The sequence below is a fragment of the Calliphora vicina genome, chromosome 2 (assembly GCF_958450345.1).
Source record: "Calliphora vicina chromosome 2, idCalVici1.1, whole genome shotgun sequence".
Lineage (NCBI taxonomy): Eukaryota > Metazoa > Arthropoda > Insecta > Diptera > Calliphoridae > Calliphora > Calliphora vicina.
Window position 1 is genome coordinate 7229416 of NC_088781.1, and position 19634 is coordinate 7249049.

The window sequence follows — 19634 nt, forward strand, 5'->3', positions numbered from 1 at the left end:
TTGATAATGATTTCTATATTTTGTTTATAGCCATGTTGTTCTTAGTTGGCTTTTATAAAGTTTGCACAGAAATGCTTCATATGATTTCAACAAAATTTACTGCAATAATTTTTAGTATTTATTTCTGGTACTATTTCAGCCAAGCTAAGGATATTAGGCAATGCTATCCTGAAAACAGGTTCATTCATAAATTTGGAAAGGAATTGTATGTAAATCAGATGACGCTACCCATTCAATAGGGCCGGAACGGTTAGTTTTATTCAAATAATATCTTTAAAATTAGAGAATAGAATCAAAATTTACAATCAGCATTCCACAAAATGAGATAATGATACAATTTGTACCGAGATTAAAGGATAGTGCTCATTACAGTCCTGTTTCGGGACATTTGGACATTCCATCGCTTTAAAATAGTTTCAATAGGGTTCGTTCCTGAACCAATAGGAGGTCACTTGCCCATTGTATTATCTTCAAAATGGCTACTGGAGTTTGATTACAAGATTTACATGGATGGACAGACCGACGGATATAAATGAAACGACTCTGGAAATTATGTGGCAATATGATTGATTTTCAATGATGTAATTCAAGAGTGGGTCAATAAGTCCGTAGCTTTTTAAATTTTCCGGCTCTTAACTGAAAGGGCAACACTGCTCCTGTCAACAGACATCTGTCAGTTGATCCATGAATTAGGTTACGAAATGTTCCATATTCCGACCTATTCACCGAATAGGCCGAGACATTTCTTCATGTTTCCAAACATGAAGAAATGTCTCGGCGGAAAGTGATTTGACACCATCTCACAAAAATACCTATTTCGATGATCTGGAAAAATTTTATTTTTTGGAAGGAAAGAACAATTGGATTAACGCTGCACAGTGATATGAGAAAAAAAAAAGATGAAAATAAATCTGTAACTTCTAAACCCTTAGTCTAATTTGAATGAAATTTCACATGCACAAAGAGGAAGTGTTGTCGAGTTTAAGTTTTTAATTTGGACCTCATGACCCCACCACGAGCGGGACCAGGGGTCCCTAAAGTAGGACACCTAGGGTATGTTCAATTTTAAAAATTATCCTATTTCTTCGTTTGTGTTCCGATTTCAAAAAACTTACATATATAGAATCTTCTCACCGAACAATACATAAAACCTCGTCGTAGCTATCAATTATCTTTTATAGCTTTTTTGATGGTGGGTAACTTTAGTTCGGTTACCAACCACAATAGACCCATTAGTCTCTTAATATAAATCGAATCACTTACAAATGAATTTCTTTAAAATACATAAAGAAAACATTCGCTTGAATCCCTGCAAGTTCTTACAAGTGGCTTACAAGTAGTTGAATGAATATTATATTGTGTGGCTAGTTTCTTTAATTTGTTTGTCTTTCATAAGCAAATTACCAAACGGTTTTCTCCATCTGTAATAATAATGGGTTAACAGGGTCTATGTCAACTGTTCGAGTCTGTATGACTGCCTGCCTCATCATCATACAAATGAAAACTAACAGCACAAAAATGCCAGCAAGAAAAAAAAAGGATGTTTCTTAAGCTTATATGTACTTAAAATGTGAGCAGAAATTAAAACAAACTCGCACAGATATTTACACGTTTAGAAAGAAGAAAAATGTAGACAAAGAACCTGAAGATGGTGATGAGGATGATGATGATGACGATGAAGAATATACCAACTTGTGTTTAATTTAATTTAATGTAAATATATAGTTCTTACCTCTCATTAAGATTTTCCTCATGCTTTTGCGTAAAGTTGTGCAATTCCAGCGACGATTTCGAAATTGAAATTCACATTCTCGGAAGCCTAGATTAATGCCGTTGATGATCTCTTTTAGCAGGGCAGAATCGTGTCGGCAAATTTCAGCCATTTTACCACGTAGACGACGTGTCTTTTTACACATTAAATATGGATCAAGTAAAATATTAGAGCCCTCAGCCCTGTGCGTTTGTTATTTTCATTGTGGTATATTTGTAGGATGACCATGATTTTTTGAGTTTTGGTGGGTGTAAAAACAAAGTTGGTTGAGTCATGAAAAGAGTTAAGAGAAAAATATAGGAATTATAAATTTATATAATGAAAATTATATTAATAAAATTTGAATTATACAATACTCCATTAGCGATGGCTTTGTATTAAAAAATTAAATTTGCCTTTCATTCCATTAGTCAGAAGAACCCTGTCATCACTGTTTTTCTCCCCATTTAAATCAATAATTTTATGCTATCAATAAAATACTTTGATGCTCCATAATTTTGTCGATAATAAAATCTCATAAAATAAACCTCCAGCTGTTTTATTTAAATTTAAATAACAATTCAAATTCAAATCCAAAATTCTAAAACCAAACAACAGCAGCAACAGCAACATGTTCATTTCCTAACACCTTAATTGAACAAACAACACTTGAGAACAATAAAAACTTGGAAAATATTGCCACCAACCGAAACGAACAAAACTAAACTGAACCAAAAGCAATTGAAATTCTATACAGTTTAATGTACTAAAACAACTAACTGACTTCTAGTGATAAAATCGACATCACAACAAATTATAAGGTGTCACCGAAATTCAAATTAATTCAATGATTTTATTAACAGCGATAACAACAAATGCAAATCCAAATCCAAATGCAATACAATATGTACTTTGCACTTGTTTTAAACAGAACTCAAGATTAGATAAATGTTAATGATACAAATTTAATTCATTCATTATTTCTATTTTGTTTTCCTTTTAAAAAAAAACCCACTCAAAATTCATTGGAAATCTGTAAAACAAAAATGAAAAATTTGCATAATCGATTTGTAACGTTGAAATTGATTTTGAAAATAATTGATTGATACACTTGACAAACCATTAAGATACACTTGATGAAATTATAGTTATCATTCATGAAATGAAATCAACAACAATGGAAACACAATCATGACTACTGACGTACTACTGTAACTAAAGTAAGGAGTGCCTCAATAAAAAGTGTAATAAACAGTTTACCTAAACTTTTATTTTGTCAATAATATCAAAACACAGTTTTCTGGTTCAAAATATATTCCAAAATACATTATTTCACAATGAAGAGAAAGACATGAATTGAAATAACAAAATTCGAAATATTCAAAATCCGAATCCGACAAATTTCAATTAAGGTGTGACTTCCAAAGCGAGAGTTCAATAAGGTCTTAATGATTGAAAGAAAAACTCTTCTTAATGATTGAAAATAAAACTCAAAAAGTCAAAAATGTTAAGAAGATTTTGAGACTTCAACCTATCATTTTCGGGCCGAAAGTAGGACTCGGTATAAAATATCTTAAAATCTATATACGGTCAGTTAAATCTAATGTTAAGCTCATAAAATTCAATGTTAAAAAAAGTTTTAGAATGATTAATTTAAAGATATTGGACAATACTAAAAATACAATACAAATGTCAAGAAATGTCAAGGAAATCTTGGAACATTTCTTAAAAAGCTTAGATTAGGTATGTAGGTATTGATTGTTCCCTTTGTATTACCTGAGGAAGAGAAGATAATTGAGAGAAGAAAGAAAAGTAAAAGAAGAGGGAAATCTTTAAGTAAGTGAGACTAGAGTTAGTAAGAGAAAATATAGATGGCAGTAAGAGGAGTTGGAGGAGAGAAGATTTCAAGAATTCGACAGTTACGGTCTTATTATCCACCTGATTTTGCTAATGATCCTTTAATTCTATCCCAGATAGTTCGGAGAGATTGTTAAAGAATCGTTCGCCTTCTTAATTTTGACAAGTCCTGCATAAGTCGTAGTGAGGCAGCCCAAGTCTTGCAGCCTGGGTACCGAAAGTGGAATATCCGGTGATCATCGTCAGCGTATTGCTGAATTCGTTGTAAGCGAAGTAGATACGACGTGTGTTTAAAGTCCAACGCAGGCCATATCATCCTCATAATGGCACAGGTGGATTCATTGCCCTACATTGATTGGGCAAGTTCATAATATGCATTATTTATATCGACAGCGAAATGCCACATAGGAAGTCTATTTCATCATTCGACATCGAGGCTCCTATTCCCTCCAAGTTATCAGCAATACAATTGCGTTCGTTATTATCCCAAATTCATGAATGTAGACACCCACCTCCGCCCACTCCATCCCCTTTTTTAGATCCATCTGTATAGATTCCATATTGGACGGGATTGAAGAACCGAATTGCCTCAGAAAAAATAGTTTAAGGGTGCAGTAATCAATATGATTTTGAGTACTTCCTATTATGCAAGCGTTGAGCCTAAATGCCGTATTTAGTGCCAGCTTCCTGGCCATTAGATCTAATGGTAACCACTTAGTTAGTGTGAAGAGCGTCTTTGTCGTGGTAGTACGTAATGTCCCTGTTATCAGGATTGCCATACTTATCAATACTCTTTCAAAGAGAATACGGTTAGAGGCTCTATCCATTGCCTTCCACCAGACAGAGGCCCCTTAGAATAATATCGGTTTAGTAACCGTAAAGACTAGCCAGTTCACGTTCCAGGATCTAATACCCCATCTCATGCCTACGGACCTTTTGCAGACATACATAGCAGTCATGGCCTTAGATGCCCTTGCCGCAGTGTTGAGTTTCCAGGATAATTGCCTGTCGAGTATAAAGCCCAAGTATTTTGCATTATCCAAGAGCAACAATTCGCTTCCGCTCAGTCGGGGTAACTTAAAGTTCAGTTTTGCTATGATACCCACTTAAAACACTATCGATGCTCCATAGATTTGGTATTTCGTCTCCAGTCGTTGCCATATCATGCCCAGATGAAGCTCTGAAACTGCCACCGCTACATTATTCACATTGGCGATAGTTTTGTAATTTTAAAAAGCTTATATTTTGAAACTACATGGAAAATTCTTTAAAATTCATTAAAAATATTTTCAAAATTTCGATAATCGAAATTTGAAAATGTAAGAAATTGGCCACAAATAAAACTAAAATTGTTTTTCTATGAATCCTATTCTACTGTCATCAGGTTCCTGCATGATCAAAAGATTATTTTAACAACATTAAACATTTTTCGAATATAAGTTCGAGTTTTCGAATTAAATTTCCAATTTTCGAACATAATATTCCATTGCTAACAGGTTCATGAATGATATAGAGAATATTTTAACAGCTTTAAACAATTTTCAAACATAATATCGAATTTTCGAACATATTATTGCATTGTCATCAGATCTAAGTAGAAATGTCAAATTTAACCCTATTCCGGCTTGAACTAGTTCAAATTTCAGTTACAAATTTTGACCTAAACAAACATACAAGCATTGCAAGTTAAATAAAAGTTTTTAAAATCATTCCAACATTGCTGACGCCAACTAGACACAACCAACAAATATTACATGTCTACATTTAGATTTGGCCGACGCGTTTGCAACATTTCATTCACCGTAAGAGTCAATTAAAAAATAATATTTTTTTTTGATTTGTATATTTTCTTTACCACGCTTCTATTTACTTAACATAGAAAAGTTTATTTTCACAAGACGATTCGACACCTCGGCCAATATTTGTATGCTTAAGCAGCAAAAACAAAAAAACACAATTCAAGAATTGGCCAGGGGTGGCGGCATCTAGATTCTAGATATTGCAACACTGCTTGAGACCCAACAAACCTAAATATTCTAGAGATATAATGAGTTCTTCATGTTCTTGTTATTCATCTTAAATGCATGTTTATTTGTTTAACAACAAATAGCTAAAAATTATTAAATTGTTTTCTTTTGTTTAACAGTGAAATAGTATAAAAATTTAAGAAAAATAAACTTTTCATAAATGTAAATTAAGTATTTGGAAAATTTAAAGCAAAACTAAAAAAAATGTAGGTGAGATAAAAATGATTTGTGTAATTTCGGCCAAGATTTATTACATGCAGAGAAAGATAATTTATTTTTGTTGATGTTTTGGCAAACTTAAGTAAATAAATAAATAATTAAAAGTTAAGTAAATTAAAGGTTATCTAAATGTTTACATTAAAAATATAAGTATAAATATCATCAACCTTAAATTTAGCTTGTTAACATTTAGGCATACACTTAAATAATTAAAATTATATTTACCGTATTTTAACCTTTACGAATCAGTGGAATTCTAAACAGATTAAACAATTTTATTACTTAATATTTCTTTCTTTCAATTGACAAAATCTTTCTGACGTAATTTATACTATTTACATTCATTTATTTATTTATTTTTCTTTCTTTTATTACCCAACATTACAAATGTTTCATTAACACTTTCAGATACCGAATTGAAATATTAAATATATGAATATTTTTTATTCAAACACTTTTGATGTCTAAATACATACATACAATACTTCTTATTACGCTTGCTGTGTATCTCTAAGGCGAGTTTGTTTTCTTTTTCTTTTTTCAAAAAAAAAAAAAACATTTTTTTATTAGAAAAATCAACAGAAATTGAAAAAGATCACACACATGCTACAAGATTAAACAGGCGATAAATTGACATTTATCGTATTCAAATATGACAGAGAAAAAAAACTTCCATATTGTCGGCGTGTTTTTTTTTTAGAAATAGCAAAAACGGCTGAAAAAAACTAAACTTCAAAAGAAAATCTTCAGTGGGCTTTTCTTTAACTGGCCGTTTTTCTACAAGTGTGGCTGGTGTTATGAAATGTATGAATGAATAGATGAGTAATCACTTCATAGATTGAAAATACTTATAACGAGTTGCAATTGATAAGTGGTCATAGCTCGATATTTGCATAATAAACAAGTAAGGCTGTGCCGAATCTTATAAACCCTTCACCAAATTATACTTTAAAATAAAAGTTTGAAAAATATTTAAGTAAAGAAAATTTAAAATTATTTTTGTTAAATATGTTTCAACTTTTTTTTTTAGTTTTTTAAATTTGTTTTATTTTAGTGTTTATAAAGAATCGACTTTCTAAAAAAACCGGTTTGTCATTTAACCGACAATTTGCCCTTTTTTAAAAACCGGTTAATCGAAAATCAACATTTTAAATTAACCGGTTCGCAAAAAACCGAAATTTTGAAGAAAACCGTTTTTTCGGTTAACCGGTTATACGGTTTATAAACAATATTTTATTTAAATTTATTTAATTAATAGTGAAAACAAATTGATGACAAGAATTTTTTTTGTTAAAAAAAATTTGGGTTATAAAATATTTTTTCCAATTTTGACCCATTGTAGGTCCAACTTATATACGGCCTTTGAAATATCTATCAGTAGATATCCATATTGTCTATATTAATGACTTAGTAATCCAGATATACATACATAAATATAATAAAAAATAGGCCAAAAATAGAGGTCGTCTTCGTTTTTTTCTTATATCTTTGTGTGCCGATTTTCTCGATTTTAAATAGCAACGGAACCGGGTCTATAGCTTATATATTAATGTATAAAGATGAAGAAATAACAGATGTATTCGGTACCTCGGAATCAACCTAGAAGCTTGATATAAGTTAAGAGAAAGTATTTCTGATATCACATGAAAGTTTCAATCGAACGTCTTGGAAATATCTAAAGCCACCACTTTACTTTCGCCGAATCGGTGCAATAAGAAGTCTCAGAAGTCTGCTGTAGAGCGTCCCTTATGAAAGTCATACTTTCCAAGTAAATGGTTGGTCTCCAAATATTTGACACAGATACTCTATTCACTTCAGGCTATGTATGAGTGATTGCTTCCTGACAAATTTGAAATAATTGCAAATTATACATTTAACGAGGTCAATGAATATTTGGCCATCCTTGAAAATAATAGGAATCACGTCTTACCACATTGACACACGCAGCGTGACAGTTTCATATTGTTTGGGTCGTATTGAAATAGTGCAATTGTCATTATGCCAAGAGGTTTCCTTGATTTTAATCGAAATTTATTTAGTGGGCTCTTTCTCAATTGAGCCAGGCAATTTAGCCAGACAAATGACCAGAATCGTTTATTCTCCGATAATTATTAAGAACTTTAGCATGAAGACACGGCTTGTAAAGAAGTTTCTCACGCCTTAACAATTTATCACTGGAAGTCCGATGAATTTATGAATTTCCCTTATCTTAACTGAAAGGGCAACACTGCTCCTGTAAACAGGCATCTGTTAGTTCACTCCTAGTTTGTGTTTGACAGCCATTGATACTAGACTACCTAGTGAAAATCACCACTCAATGCTATGAATACTCTGCACCATCAATTTCAATGGTAAAAAAGTGGTTTACTGAATTTCGTTGTAGCCGTACAAGCACGGAAAATGCCGAACGTTTTAGACGCCCAGTTGAAGTCTCTACATCAGAAACAATTGAAAAGAAATCAAGATATAATGTTGGCCGATCGGAGATTGATAGTGGGAATTGTGGAAGTCATAGGGATCTCACATGGCAATTGAAAAAATGCATGATATGGTGTTAACCCTTCGAAGATTGAAAGTGGCTCAGTGATTTCAATTTTGAATGATCACTTTCCACAAAATGGCCATCGCGTTTGCTCATAATCGGGTGCACAAAACGGTACACCCATGTGTAGTTTCCATGGCAAAATTCAATGAATTATACTACGAATTGCTCCCTCATCCACCCTCTTCTCCAGATTTAGCCCCGAGTGACTATTTCTTGTTTCCAAATCTGAAGAAATAGCTCGGGGGAAAGGGATTTGACTCCAACGATGAAAGCATCTCACAAAAAATACCTATTTTGATGACCTCGGCAAATCTTATTTTTTGGAGGGGATCAGCAAATTGGAGAAACTTTGCTCAATGTTGGAAATAAATTGATTTTTTATCCAAATACCAGTGTTTAATTCAAAAAGTCACGGACTTATTAAATGAAATAAATTTATTATGTTTTATCACTAAAATATTTCCTGAATTTCAACTTTTTATTTTGTATGCTTAGATTTCTTCATGCTGTGCATATTGCCAGCAGCATTTTAAGGCCGGTTTAAGACTTTTAATAATCTAGTATTGTTTTTGTACATCTGTATACAGTAATTTCCCCACACTGACTTATGAATTCCCCTACTTAGAAAACTTATTCAAACACACACAGACTCTTCAGAATCAAAAGTGTGTGATGTTGTGCCATCAAATTCAATTTTGTATGTTCAATAAGTTTTAAGTAAATAAAACTCAGTTTAAACCTCTTCAAAGTAAAAAAAATAAAAATAAAAAAACAAAATAAATTCATCTCCTGAATACCAAAAGCGACTTTGTTTACTCTGAAATGACACACACAGCAACATCTAACTCTGCCCAGGCAGGCAGGTGTTTGTTGGCTGGCTGGAGGTGCTGATCATGATGTGTCACTTTGAAAATTATGTCTTAAGTAAATTTATCGTGAGGTTGGTCAGTTCCCTGTTTTCTTTCAACGTTTAGATGGTCAGGCATATGTCACAAGAATTGTGTGTTTGTTTATTTATTTATTTTCACATTATTGTTTAAATAAATATTTGTTTTCAATAATACACTTGTTATAGATTTTAAAAACGAAAAGATATATTCAAATATATTGAAAACCATTTGAAGGTTTTGGAATTGAGACAAACTTTAGCCAATTTAATTAGCATTTTTGAAAATTATTTATGTTTTTTTAGAGAAATGTTTGCATTGTCCAAAAATTTTGATTTTTTCTGTTTTACTCCCCTAACATCCATTTTGCTCATTTATTTTGTAGTTTTCAAGTAGGTGGCTCATAAGCTTGTGGCCGACCACAGTGGTTGGTTGGTTGTTTGTCTGTCTGACTCTTGGGTGTTATTTCGCTGCTTCGTTAGTTGGTTGGTGGTCCCCACAGTTTAAACAATAGATTGTCATGTTTCAGTTAAATTAGCAAATTAACATGTTAAAAGGTGTTATTTGTTATACGTTGTGTTTTTGCTGCTGTTTATTCTATTTAAGCGCCATGACAACATTTTTCATCTTTTTTTTTATTTTTGTTGTTTTTCTCACTTGTTGTTTAGAGAGTGAATTGTGATAATGACGATCGTCATCATCATCATTAGCGTGATCATTTGCATAAGTATGATTTATGTATTTGAAATAGACAAACAACAAGTGCCTCATCATTTATGGAATTATGATAATTTTTTTTTTATTATTATTTATTTCAGAAGTTTGTAGTGACGCTAATCGGTGGATGTACTGTTTAGTTAAAGAGTTGATGAAAAAACAAAACAGTAAGAGTGTTTAATAAATTGGGCTGGGCTTAATAGAAGAGCAACCCACGTAAACTTTTTGTAATTGCATGTTGCAGGGAAAGATTTATTGGGTATATGACTTAAAAATGCGGGAGTTTTTCAAATTTGTAACTTTTATTTTGAAACATTTTATCAATATACATTTATTTAAAGTATTGACCATTTAAGCTATGACCTTTTCCCATCTTTCTGTTCATATATGGATTACGAGCCAAAATAAAAATGATCTTCTTTTGAGGCCAAGAACGAATCAATCCAATTTCGGATTCTATGTTCAAAAGTGAAGCTTATCCCAGAGATAGTTCTACATCGATCGACACAAATAGTATTCGGATGGGGCAAGGTCTGGACTATTAAGAGGGTGAGGCAAAACTTCGCAACCACTTATTTCTAATTAGTTTTTAGCAGGTATTGCAACATGTGGCCGAGCATTGTTCTGATGGAATATTAAAGTTTTATTCAGGGCATTTCTCGGCCATTGCTCCCTTCAAAAAATCTGTTGCATTCGGTACAGGTTCCCTGTAATTGACTGACCAGATCTCTGCAGCTCATAATACAGAGCATTACCTTAGCGCCATGGATATTTGGTTTTGGTGTCGATTCGGCTGGTTGGTAGGGCTTCACATACGTTCTCTTATGCTTCGGGTTGTCGTAATGGATGCATTTTTCATCGCAAGTAATTATTTTGTGTAAAAATGGTTTTCTTTTATAACGTTGAAGCAGAATTTCAGACAAACTCGTCTTTTAGGGTGCAACAGCTACCATTCGTATGATACCCAATTTACCTGCCTTTGGATGAAACCTGCGGATTGTAAACATTTTGAAATTGCTGATTGAGAAGCTCCCAATAATTTTGTAACCAAAACTTTCCGCGAAACAAAAATCGAAATTTTCTATGTAAAAAATGTTTTATTCAAAATGGTTTTCATTTAAAATGTTAGCGTTCAAACGTGAAGTGAATTTATTAAAGTTTCACATATACGACGATCAATGGGACGCAAAAAACAATGTATACCTTTTTTTTGCAATAGTCTTTGAGAAACAGGGAGCTGATCGCTCTCTAAAGCCTTGAATCATACTTGGCTCTCACAGCCATCAGGAGCCGAAGTTATCGAAGTTAATAAAAATTATCAAATAAGAAACAAAAATTCTAACCAATAGCTGGTCAGAATATAACTGAGAAAGAAAGTTATCCACTTTATGGTTCTCTCTATAACGATCACTGATCTAGAAAGATGAAAAACTAAATCAGCAGAATAATTTAATAGCCATTCACTTACAATTGAAGTTCCTATGAGTTCTTAAGTCAGATTTTGCTCGTTTTAGATGTTTCAACAAGAAACTTAAGAAAATGTCAGGCTCAATTAAATAAAACCCTCCGAAATCAACAAAATAGTTTATTTTTAAAATATTTTCCGACCACTTTTTAATTCCCTTACTAAAATTTCTCATTAATTTACCCACAAACTACTTAAAAATTGTATCTTCTTCTTTAGACATTGTACAATTATTTGCCTGTTACAAGCTATATTTACTTTTCTCACGCCTCTTTGACTTCAAATAAGTGCGTCTAATTGGGAATTTTTCATTAACAATGCAGCAACAAACCAACAACATCAAAAAAAAAAACACTCTATATTTATTTAAGTTACAAACGAATGCTAAATTATAAAACAAAATACAAAAAATATAAAAACTTTATGAACAATTCGGTTTTAATATTTCATAATTTTCAGTATAGTCACGTTCCTGTTAAGAATAAAATAAGGTGTAGCTAATATTTGCAATAACAATGGCAAACATCAGCAACATTTTCTTGCTGCTGCTGCTGCTGTTGTCTTGTACTGGATGCTGCAGTTAATTTGGAAAAAGGATAATATGGTTTCGTGGAGTTGAAATTGCTGGCGTTGATGGAAAAACGTCAACATTAATCATAAACTAAAGGAAAGAGAAAACAAAAAACTCACATTTTATATTTCGTTACGGTAAAAAAAACATGATCGGCAAACAGTGGTACAAAATGATGATCAAATGAACATTACTTTTTATAGATAGAGTCTTTCTGCTGAATTCCGAAGCCTAAAAAACCTACCTATTCGCAGGTAGGTTTCAAAGCTCCTTTTTCAATTTTTTAAAAATTTTGTTAAACAAATTTCAGAATTTTTTGATCAGCGCATTGGGATTTATTGAAAATATAATAGGGAATAAAATTATGAAAATATCTTGTACAGTTTTTCGGTACCTGCGATTTAAATTTTTAAAATTTTCAAGAAAAACAAATTATTTGAGCATATTTTGGGGAATGGTCTCAATATCCTTACTGTTATGGATTTTAAATAAAACCTGTTTAGAATATTGTAGTCCAGATAATTCTAAATATACTGTGAAAGTTTTACTAAAATTGGAAAACGTTAAAATTAAAATTGTGAAGGTCAAAGGTAAAATTTTTCATTATTTGGAATTTCTAATTTAAAGATTTTTGATACGATTTTTATGAAACTTAAAAAAATATAACATGAAGTCTAGTATTTATAATAACAGCACAAAAATGGAAATTAACCCTTAATTTCGAATTTTGTACCAACGAATCGTCATATACGGGAAGTTTTGCTCTACTAAGCTTATGGTTTTAATGTTCGAGAGATGATTTGTGCGGTTCAGAAGTGGTGATTTTGACACGGAAGACAAAGATCGCCCAGGCCAGCCTAAAAAGTTTGTAGATCAAGAATTGAAGGCATTATTCCATGAAGACTGTTGTTAAATTCAACAAGAGCTTGGAAAATCATTAGGAGCTACTCAATAAGCAATTTCAAAACGTAGGATTCATCCAAAACCAGGTAAATTGGGTACCATACGAATTGAAGCTGAGAATCCTTGAATGTTGAGTTTGTCTGAAATTCTGCTTCAACGTTATAAAAGAAAACCATTTTTCACAGAATAATTACTTCTGATGAAAAATTGATCCATTACGATAACCCGAAGCGTAAGAGATCGTATGTGAAGCCCTACCAACCAATGGAATCGACACCAAAACCCAATTTCCATGGCGCTAAGGTAATGCTCTGTATTTGGTGGGACCATAAGCGTCCTGTCTATTATGAGCTGCTGAAATGTGACCAGACCATCACAGAGAATTCGTACCGAACACAACTGATTCGTTTGAAGCGATCATTGGCCGAAAAACGCCCAGGCATGAAACCTTGATATTCGCTCGGCCACATGTTACAATACCTGTTAAAAACTACTTATTTAGAATGAGGTGGTTGGGAAATTTTGTCTCATCCGCTTTATAGTCCAGACCGCGTTCCATCCGACTACTAATTGTTTCGATCGATGCAGAACGTTAACTCTGGGATACGCTTCACTTTGGAACAGAGTATCCGATATTGGCTTGATTCGTTCTTCAAAAGATGAGCAGTTCTTTTGGCTCGGAATACATATGTTGCCAGAATGATGGGAAAATGTCATAGCTATATACATACCTAATGGCCAATACTTTGTATTAATTTATATTGTACAAATGTTTCAAATTTAAGTTTGCATTATTTATCCTCCCCCAGACCACTGTGGCAAAGTTTACCTCAAAATAAGTTTGATGTTCTTGAGGATAATTACGTAAATTTAAGCGTAAAATGACAACATTGTAAAAAAAAGAACATAAATAAATATTGTACGAAAAATAAATAAAAACTTAACCAAAATAAATAGCTATTCCACAGCCTAAAGAAAAAAAAAATAGAACTTTAACAACGAAAATAAGAAGAAAAAATACGAAGGAACTTCAAAGCGCCATTCGATTAACAAGTGTAGCTAATTTACTTCACACAAAATTTACAATATTCTCTGTGTAGTTTTGCTTACACAACATTCAGTTAGATAAACTTATCATTTGCAAAAGGTACAAAACTATTGTCATATCTTGTTTGGTTGTTGTTGCCCTCATGTGATTATGTTTTTGTTTTCTGCCATATTTTTCTTGCTGAAAATTTTCTAAAGAAATTTGTTGATGAAAAACTAACAAAAACATTTCCGCTTGTCTGCATTTTGCGTTAATTATAATGTCCACACTTTGGCACGATCACTCAAAATGACACGTTGTAGTTTATTATTATTATTTTTATTATTTGTTTAGATTTATATTTATTTATTTATATATTTTATAATGATAAAGTTGATGATAATTATGCTTGTGATCATGTTAATGATGATAATCACGGTGAAATTTTAATGTCAAAATGAACAAATTGTAAAAACAGAAACAGACATACTGACACTTATTCAGATACATCGAGAATTATACAGTGTGTGATAAAAGTGAGTGCCTTTACTTCGAACATGGTAACTTGGCTAAATATTGTCAATTTATTACAGCTTTTAAAAGATTTCTAAATTTGTTTTTTAACTAGCAACTCTTTTAAAAGCTTTCCAATTTATCGAAGATCGTGACAGGTAACGAATTGACTATATGATCGTGTGATATCAGCAAGACGAGACATATCCAACCTAAATTGCTTGAGCACGATGCAAATGTGTAAGTAGATCTCGGGTTATTAAGAATTATAGGCCATTTTGTTGTATTAGAAAATCAAAACTTTAAGTTTATAAGTGATCTGCATCCAAAGATGCGTATTCTCACAAATTGCATATGCTTTACCGCAGCCTTTTTTGCTTCTCACTGTTTAAAACAGAACACAATATACAATCTATACATAAATACACGCCTTCATAATACTTAATTAAAAATGTTCAACTTTATCGCACAGACATGCATAAATTTTCACATCATATTAAATTAAAAACCAAAAAATAAGAAACAAAATTAAAGAATTAAAAATAAACCACCATCTTCTAATTTAAAATCTGTGCATAAAAATTGAAAAATTAGAAGAAAGAAAAATCAAGAAATAATATTTAATCTCAAAAGATATTGCAAATATATGAAAATAAATCGTAAACGTAACATCCTGCTGTTGTACAACAAGATGTTGCATGATCATAAGCACGAGCAATTGAATGAAACTAAGCACATGTGTGTGTTATTTTGGGTTGGTGGGGTTTATGCTGCACGTTTAACTTAAGTGCCCCTCAACTTGATCTTGTTCAAGTTTACCTACCGCCAATTTGTTTATTTTTGCTCTAAAGGCGACATCTTGTGTTTTCTCTCTCCTGTGCTTTCATATTTCTGTTTTCAATGACCTTTAATATTTGTTCTTTTGTATGTAGCTCTTGTTATTTACTAGATTTCTATTTATTTATTTTTTTGACAATAAATGCATTCATTCAGTCAGTTTCTTACTTGTTTTTTTTATTATTTTCCCTCTAGCTGTTGATTACACATCCCGTTTGCGTTGTATTGGCATTGGGCCCATTGTGTCTGTAACAACATTTATGTCTGTCTGTATCTTTGTCTGGTGTCGTTGGCAATTTGTGTTATTTTGCCGGTTTGTTGTTTTTTTTATTTCTAATTTATTTTGATTTTACCTTTTATTTTCTTTCTAATTTTGTTGCTATTTTTTTGGGTGTTTTTGCTAAAATCAGTGGTAATCAGTTGATTTTGTAATACTTTGATTCGCGTGGACCATTTCGCAAGGATTTTTTGCTGTATGACTCAGGTGAGAAATTTTGTAGAAACTACATATTTGTTAGGGTTGTAGTGACTCTTTAAGAGACTTCGAGAAAAGTGTAATGTTTGGCAATAATTTGCACAAAACTTGCTGTTTGATTCTTTAGAATTTTTCCCAGCAAAACTACACTAAGTACTTACATACATCCAGAGAAAAAATATAGTTAATTCCAACATATTTACAAGCTTTAAACTATATTATGGTCACTGTTATTATGTATATGATTGCGGTAACCATAATATGATTGTCGCAATCATATATATGATTGTAGTAATAAAATATGTTTATGGCAACCATGTTCATGATGAATCATTATATTGTATGAGAACCATAATCCGAGAACACAATATTATGAAGTATTACATCATAAAAATGGTTGCCACAAACATATACTTAATTACTACAACCATATACATATATGATTGCTACAAGTATGTGAATGGTAACTAAAACATATTATAGTTACCGAAATAATCTTATACATATATAAATAGGCCACCCCTTTTTTGTGGTACACTTTTAAGTATGTTATTGTCCACCAATATTGATGAAATTGTTTAAAAAGTTATTTTCTCTAGATATGCACAATATAAAATTTTTTTTAAAAATTATTTCCATTAATGTGGTAAAAAGCGTTTTAAAAGTGATCGAGTTTCGGCCACCGGTCGATTCTAGTCTATATAATTACAGTGACCATAATATTGTTAACAGACTTGTTAAAATTTTTGAAATAGTTATGATAAACATGTACAACTATATTTTTTCTCCGCGTCTATATGACGTCATTTTAATGCCCGTAATTTCAAAAACTAGATATCTACGGTGTAAAATACCCTGCAGATAAATTTATCTATAAGGTAACTTGACATTAATTTCAAATCAATATCTACAGGTAAAAATGACCAAATATATTTACTCCACAAGTAACTAAGCACTGATAGATATCTATTTGTCGAAATGACGAGCATAAGTCATTATTTTAAACCGATGATGTCTTGGTAGTTACCTAACTTATCCACCGACTCCAATAAATAGACTTAAGTAAAAGACTAAGTAAATACTTTGATGTCATAAAAAACCTAGTTACATATAGGGACTATAAATACTCATTGATCGTAAAGACTTACAGAAGTCGTTATCAGTTGGTAAGAAAAGTACTTTTTTGATTGAGGTACTTTTTTCAAAACGGATTTATAAACAAAACAAAATTATTTTGAAATTCTACTAAATATCAGAAAAGTACTTTATTGATTTTGGTACTTTTTTGTTACTCATTTAGCGAATATTACTAAAGAGAACATTTTATAAATGGTATGTACTTTTCAAAATTACTAATAAGTATGAGAAAAACACTTTTTAATTCAAAAAAGGTCTTTCAAACAAATGGTACCTTTAAATAAATGACACTTTTCAAAATTATTATGAAATTCTACTAAACTCTACTAAGGATGAGTACTTTTTTAATTGTGGTACTTTTTCGTTACTTCTCTGGCGAATATTACTTAAGAGTACTTTTTTGATTTACATTAAAATCTACAAAAGAGTACTTTTTGATTTAGGTACATTTTTATATTTTCAGGTATTACAATAAAATATTTATTTCGATACTTGAAAAAAGACAATAGAGTACTTTTTTAAAAAAAGTTATTTTTTGAAAAATTCAAAATTATTTTCCAACATTACAATAGACTACTTCTTTATTTAAAAAATACACAAGAGTACTTTAAGATTTAGGAACTTTTGTTAAGAATTTTTTTATTTTTAAATTTACAAAAATTTCAAAATTATTTTAAAAAATTTCAATAGATTAATTTTGAAAATTTTCAAAAAAAATTTGAAAATTTATTTAAAAAAAGTAAAGTTTTTAAATTTGTTAGGGGACTTTTAAAAAAAAATTTGCAAAATATTTCTTTTAATAAAGTTTAAACTTTCTCGAATTTCTTTAATCTCTTATTGAATTTTCATCGATTAATTAAACCAACAAAAGTACTTTTATGAAAATTTATAATATTTTTGAAATTTCAAATAACATTTTTTAAATTCTTCTGTTGTTTCAGTAAAATATTATTATTATTATTAAAGACGTATTAACAAGGTGAGTGTATAAAATCAGCTGTTTCTTAATTCGCTGTGTTTTAATGTACATCTTGTGTCAAACTATGTTTATGTTTACATTTGTTATTGTAAATAACATAGTAATATTTTAATTCGCCTTGATTTTGACATTTACCCTACATTTTAACAAAAAACAAAATGCCTGTTGTATTTGTTGCCGGGACGCACTCACCTTGTTAATACGCCTTGATATTATTATTGTGAGGAAAATTATAAAAATGATTTGGTTAATTTCAAAAACATCTGATTAAGATTCTTATGAGGAAAATAAGAAACAAATTAAAAATTATTTCTAAATTAAATTAAAAAATATTGCAATTCTTTTTATGATATGAATGAAATTTTATTTGTCACATCAAAAGTACCTAAACCAAAAAATACTTTTTAAATTAAGTAATTATTTGAAATTTTTATTTTTGTTTAGATAAAAATATATTCTTAGTTGGTACATGTTTAAATAAAAAATACATTTTTTTGGAAAATTTACCAAAAAAATAAAATTTATTTCAAAACTAAATAGAAAAATATTGAAATTCTGTTATGTAATGAAGGAAATTTTATTTTTATATGTAAAATCTCATAAAAGTACGAAAAGTATCTTGTTACATAAAAAGTACCGTAACCAAAAAAGTACTTTTAAAAATAACATTTTAATTTTGTTGAGATAAATTAAAAAATAACATTGTTTAGGTTTAAAAAATTTTACAAAAAAAAAATATTTTAAAACTAAATCGAAAAATATTGAAATGTTATGTCATGAAGAAAAATTAATTTTTATATTTTATATGCAAAAAACTACGAAAAATACCTTGTCTTATTGTATAAGTTGTTTATTCACCATCACCTTGGTGAGAAGGGTATATATAAGTTTGTCATTCCGTTTGTAATTTCTACATTTTTCATTTCCGACCCTATAAATATATATTCTGGATCCTTATAGATAGCGGAGTCGATTAAGCCATGTCCGTCTGTCTGTCCGCCTGTGTGTCTGTTGAAATCAATTTTCTGAAGACCCCAGATATCTTCGGGATCTAAATCTTCAATAATTCTGTCAGACATGCTTTCGAGAAGTTTCAAATCAGCAAAATCGGTCCACAAATGGCTGAGATATGAGGAAAAAACCAGGACAACCTCGATGTTTGACCTATTTTTGACCTATATCTGGATTACTAAGTCATTAATATAGACAAAATATGGATATCTAATGATAGATATTTCAAAGACCTTTGCAACGACGTATATAAGACCATAGTAAATTGGACCTACAATGGCTCAAAATCGGAAAAATTTTTAACCCGAATTTTTTTTCAACCAAAAAAAATTTTAAAAACAAATTTTTTTTTTTAAATTTTAAATTTAAAAAATTTTGAAATTTTAAAAAATTAAATGAAAATAACATTTTTAACAAAAAATGAAAAAAAAAATTTCACCTAAAAATATTTAGAATTTGTATTTTGAAGTATAATTTGGTGAAGGGTATATAAGATTCGGAACAACCGAATATAGCTCTCTTACTTGTTTTTAAATAAAGTTGTTATCCAGCTTCGTATTTCATTGAGTTGTGTTTTCTATTAGCAAATAATTTGCTTTTTTTTTATTTGTTATTTCCCACTGACATGACAAACTCATTAACAGTGAACTTTAGTTTGTATGCAAGTTTTTTTTTACAATATTTCGGATTTAAACTTCCAATATCAAACAGCAT

At 30.6% G+C, this 19634-nt stretch overlaps 1 protein-coding gene across 1 annotated transcript in view; it reads right to left on the reverse strand.

Moving 5' to 3' along the window:
• Wnt6 (Wnt oncogene analog 6) overlaps nt 1-19634 on the reverse strand; it is a 49861-nt gene that overhangs the window by 17825 nt on the left and 12402 nt on the right. Inside the window, exon 2 of the mRNA XM_065500680.1 lies at nt 1733-1953. Within this exon, the coding sequence (XP_065356752.1) occupies nt 1733-1953 (221 nt within the window). The remainder of the gene's footprint in view (nt 1-1732; nt 1954-19634) is intronic.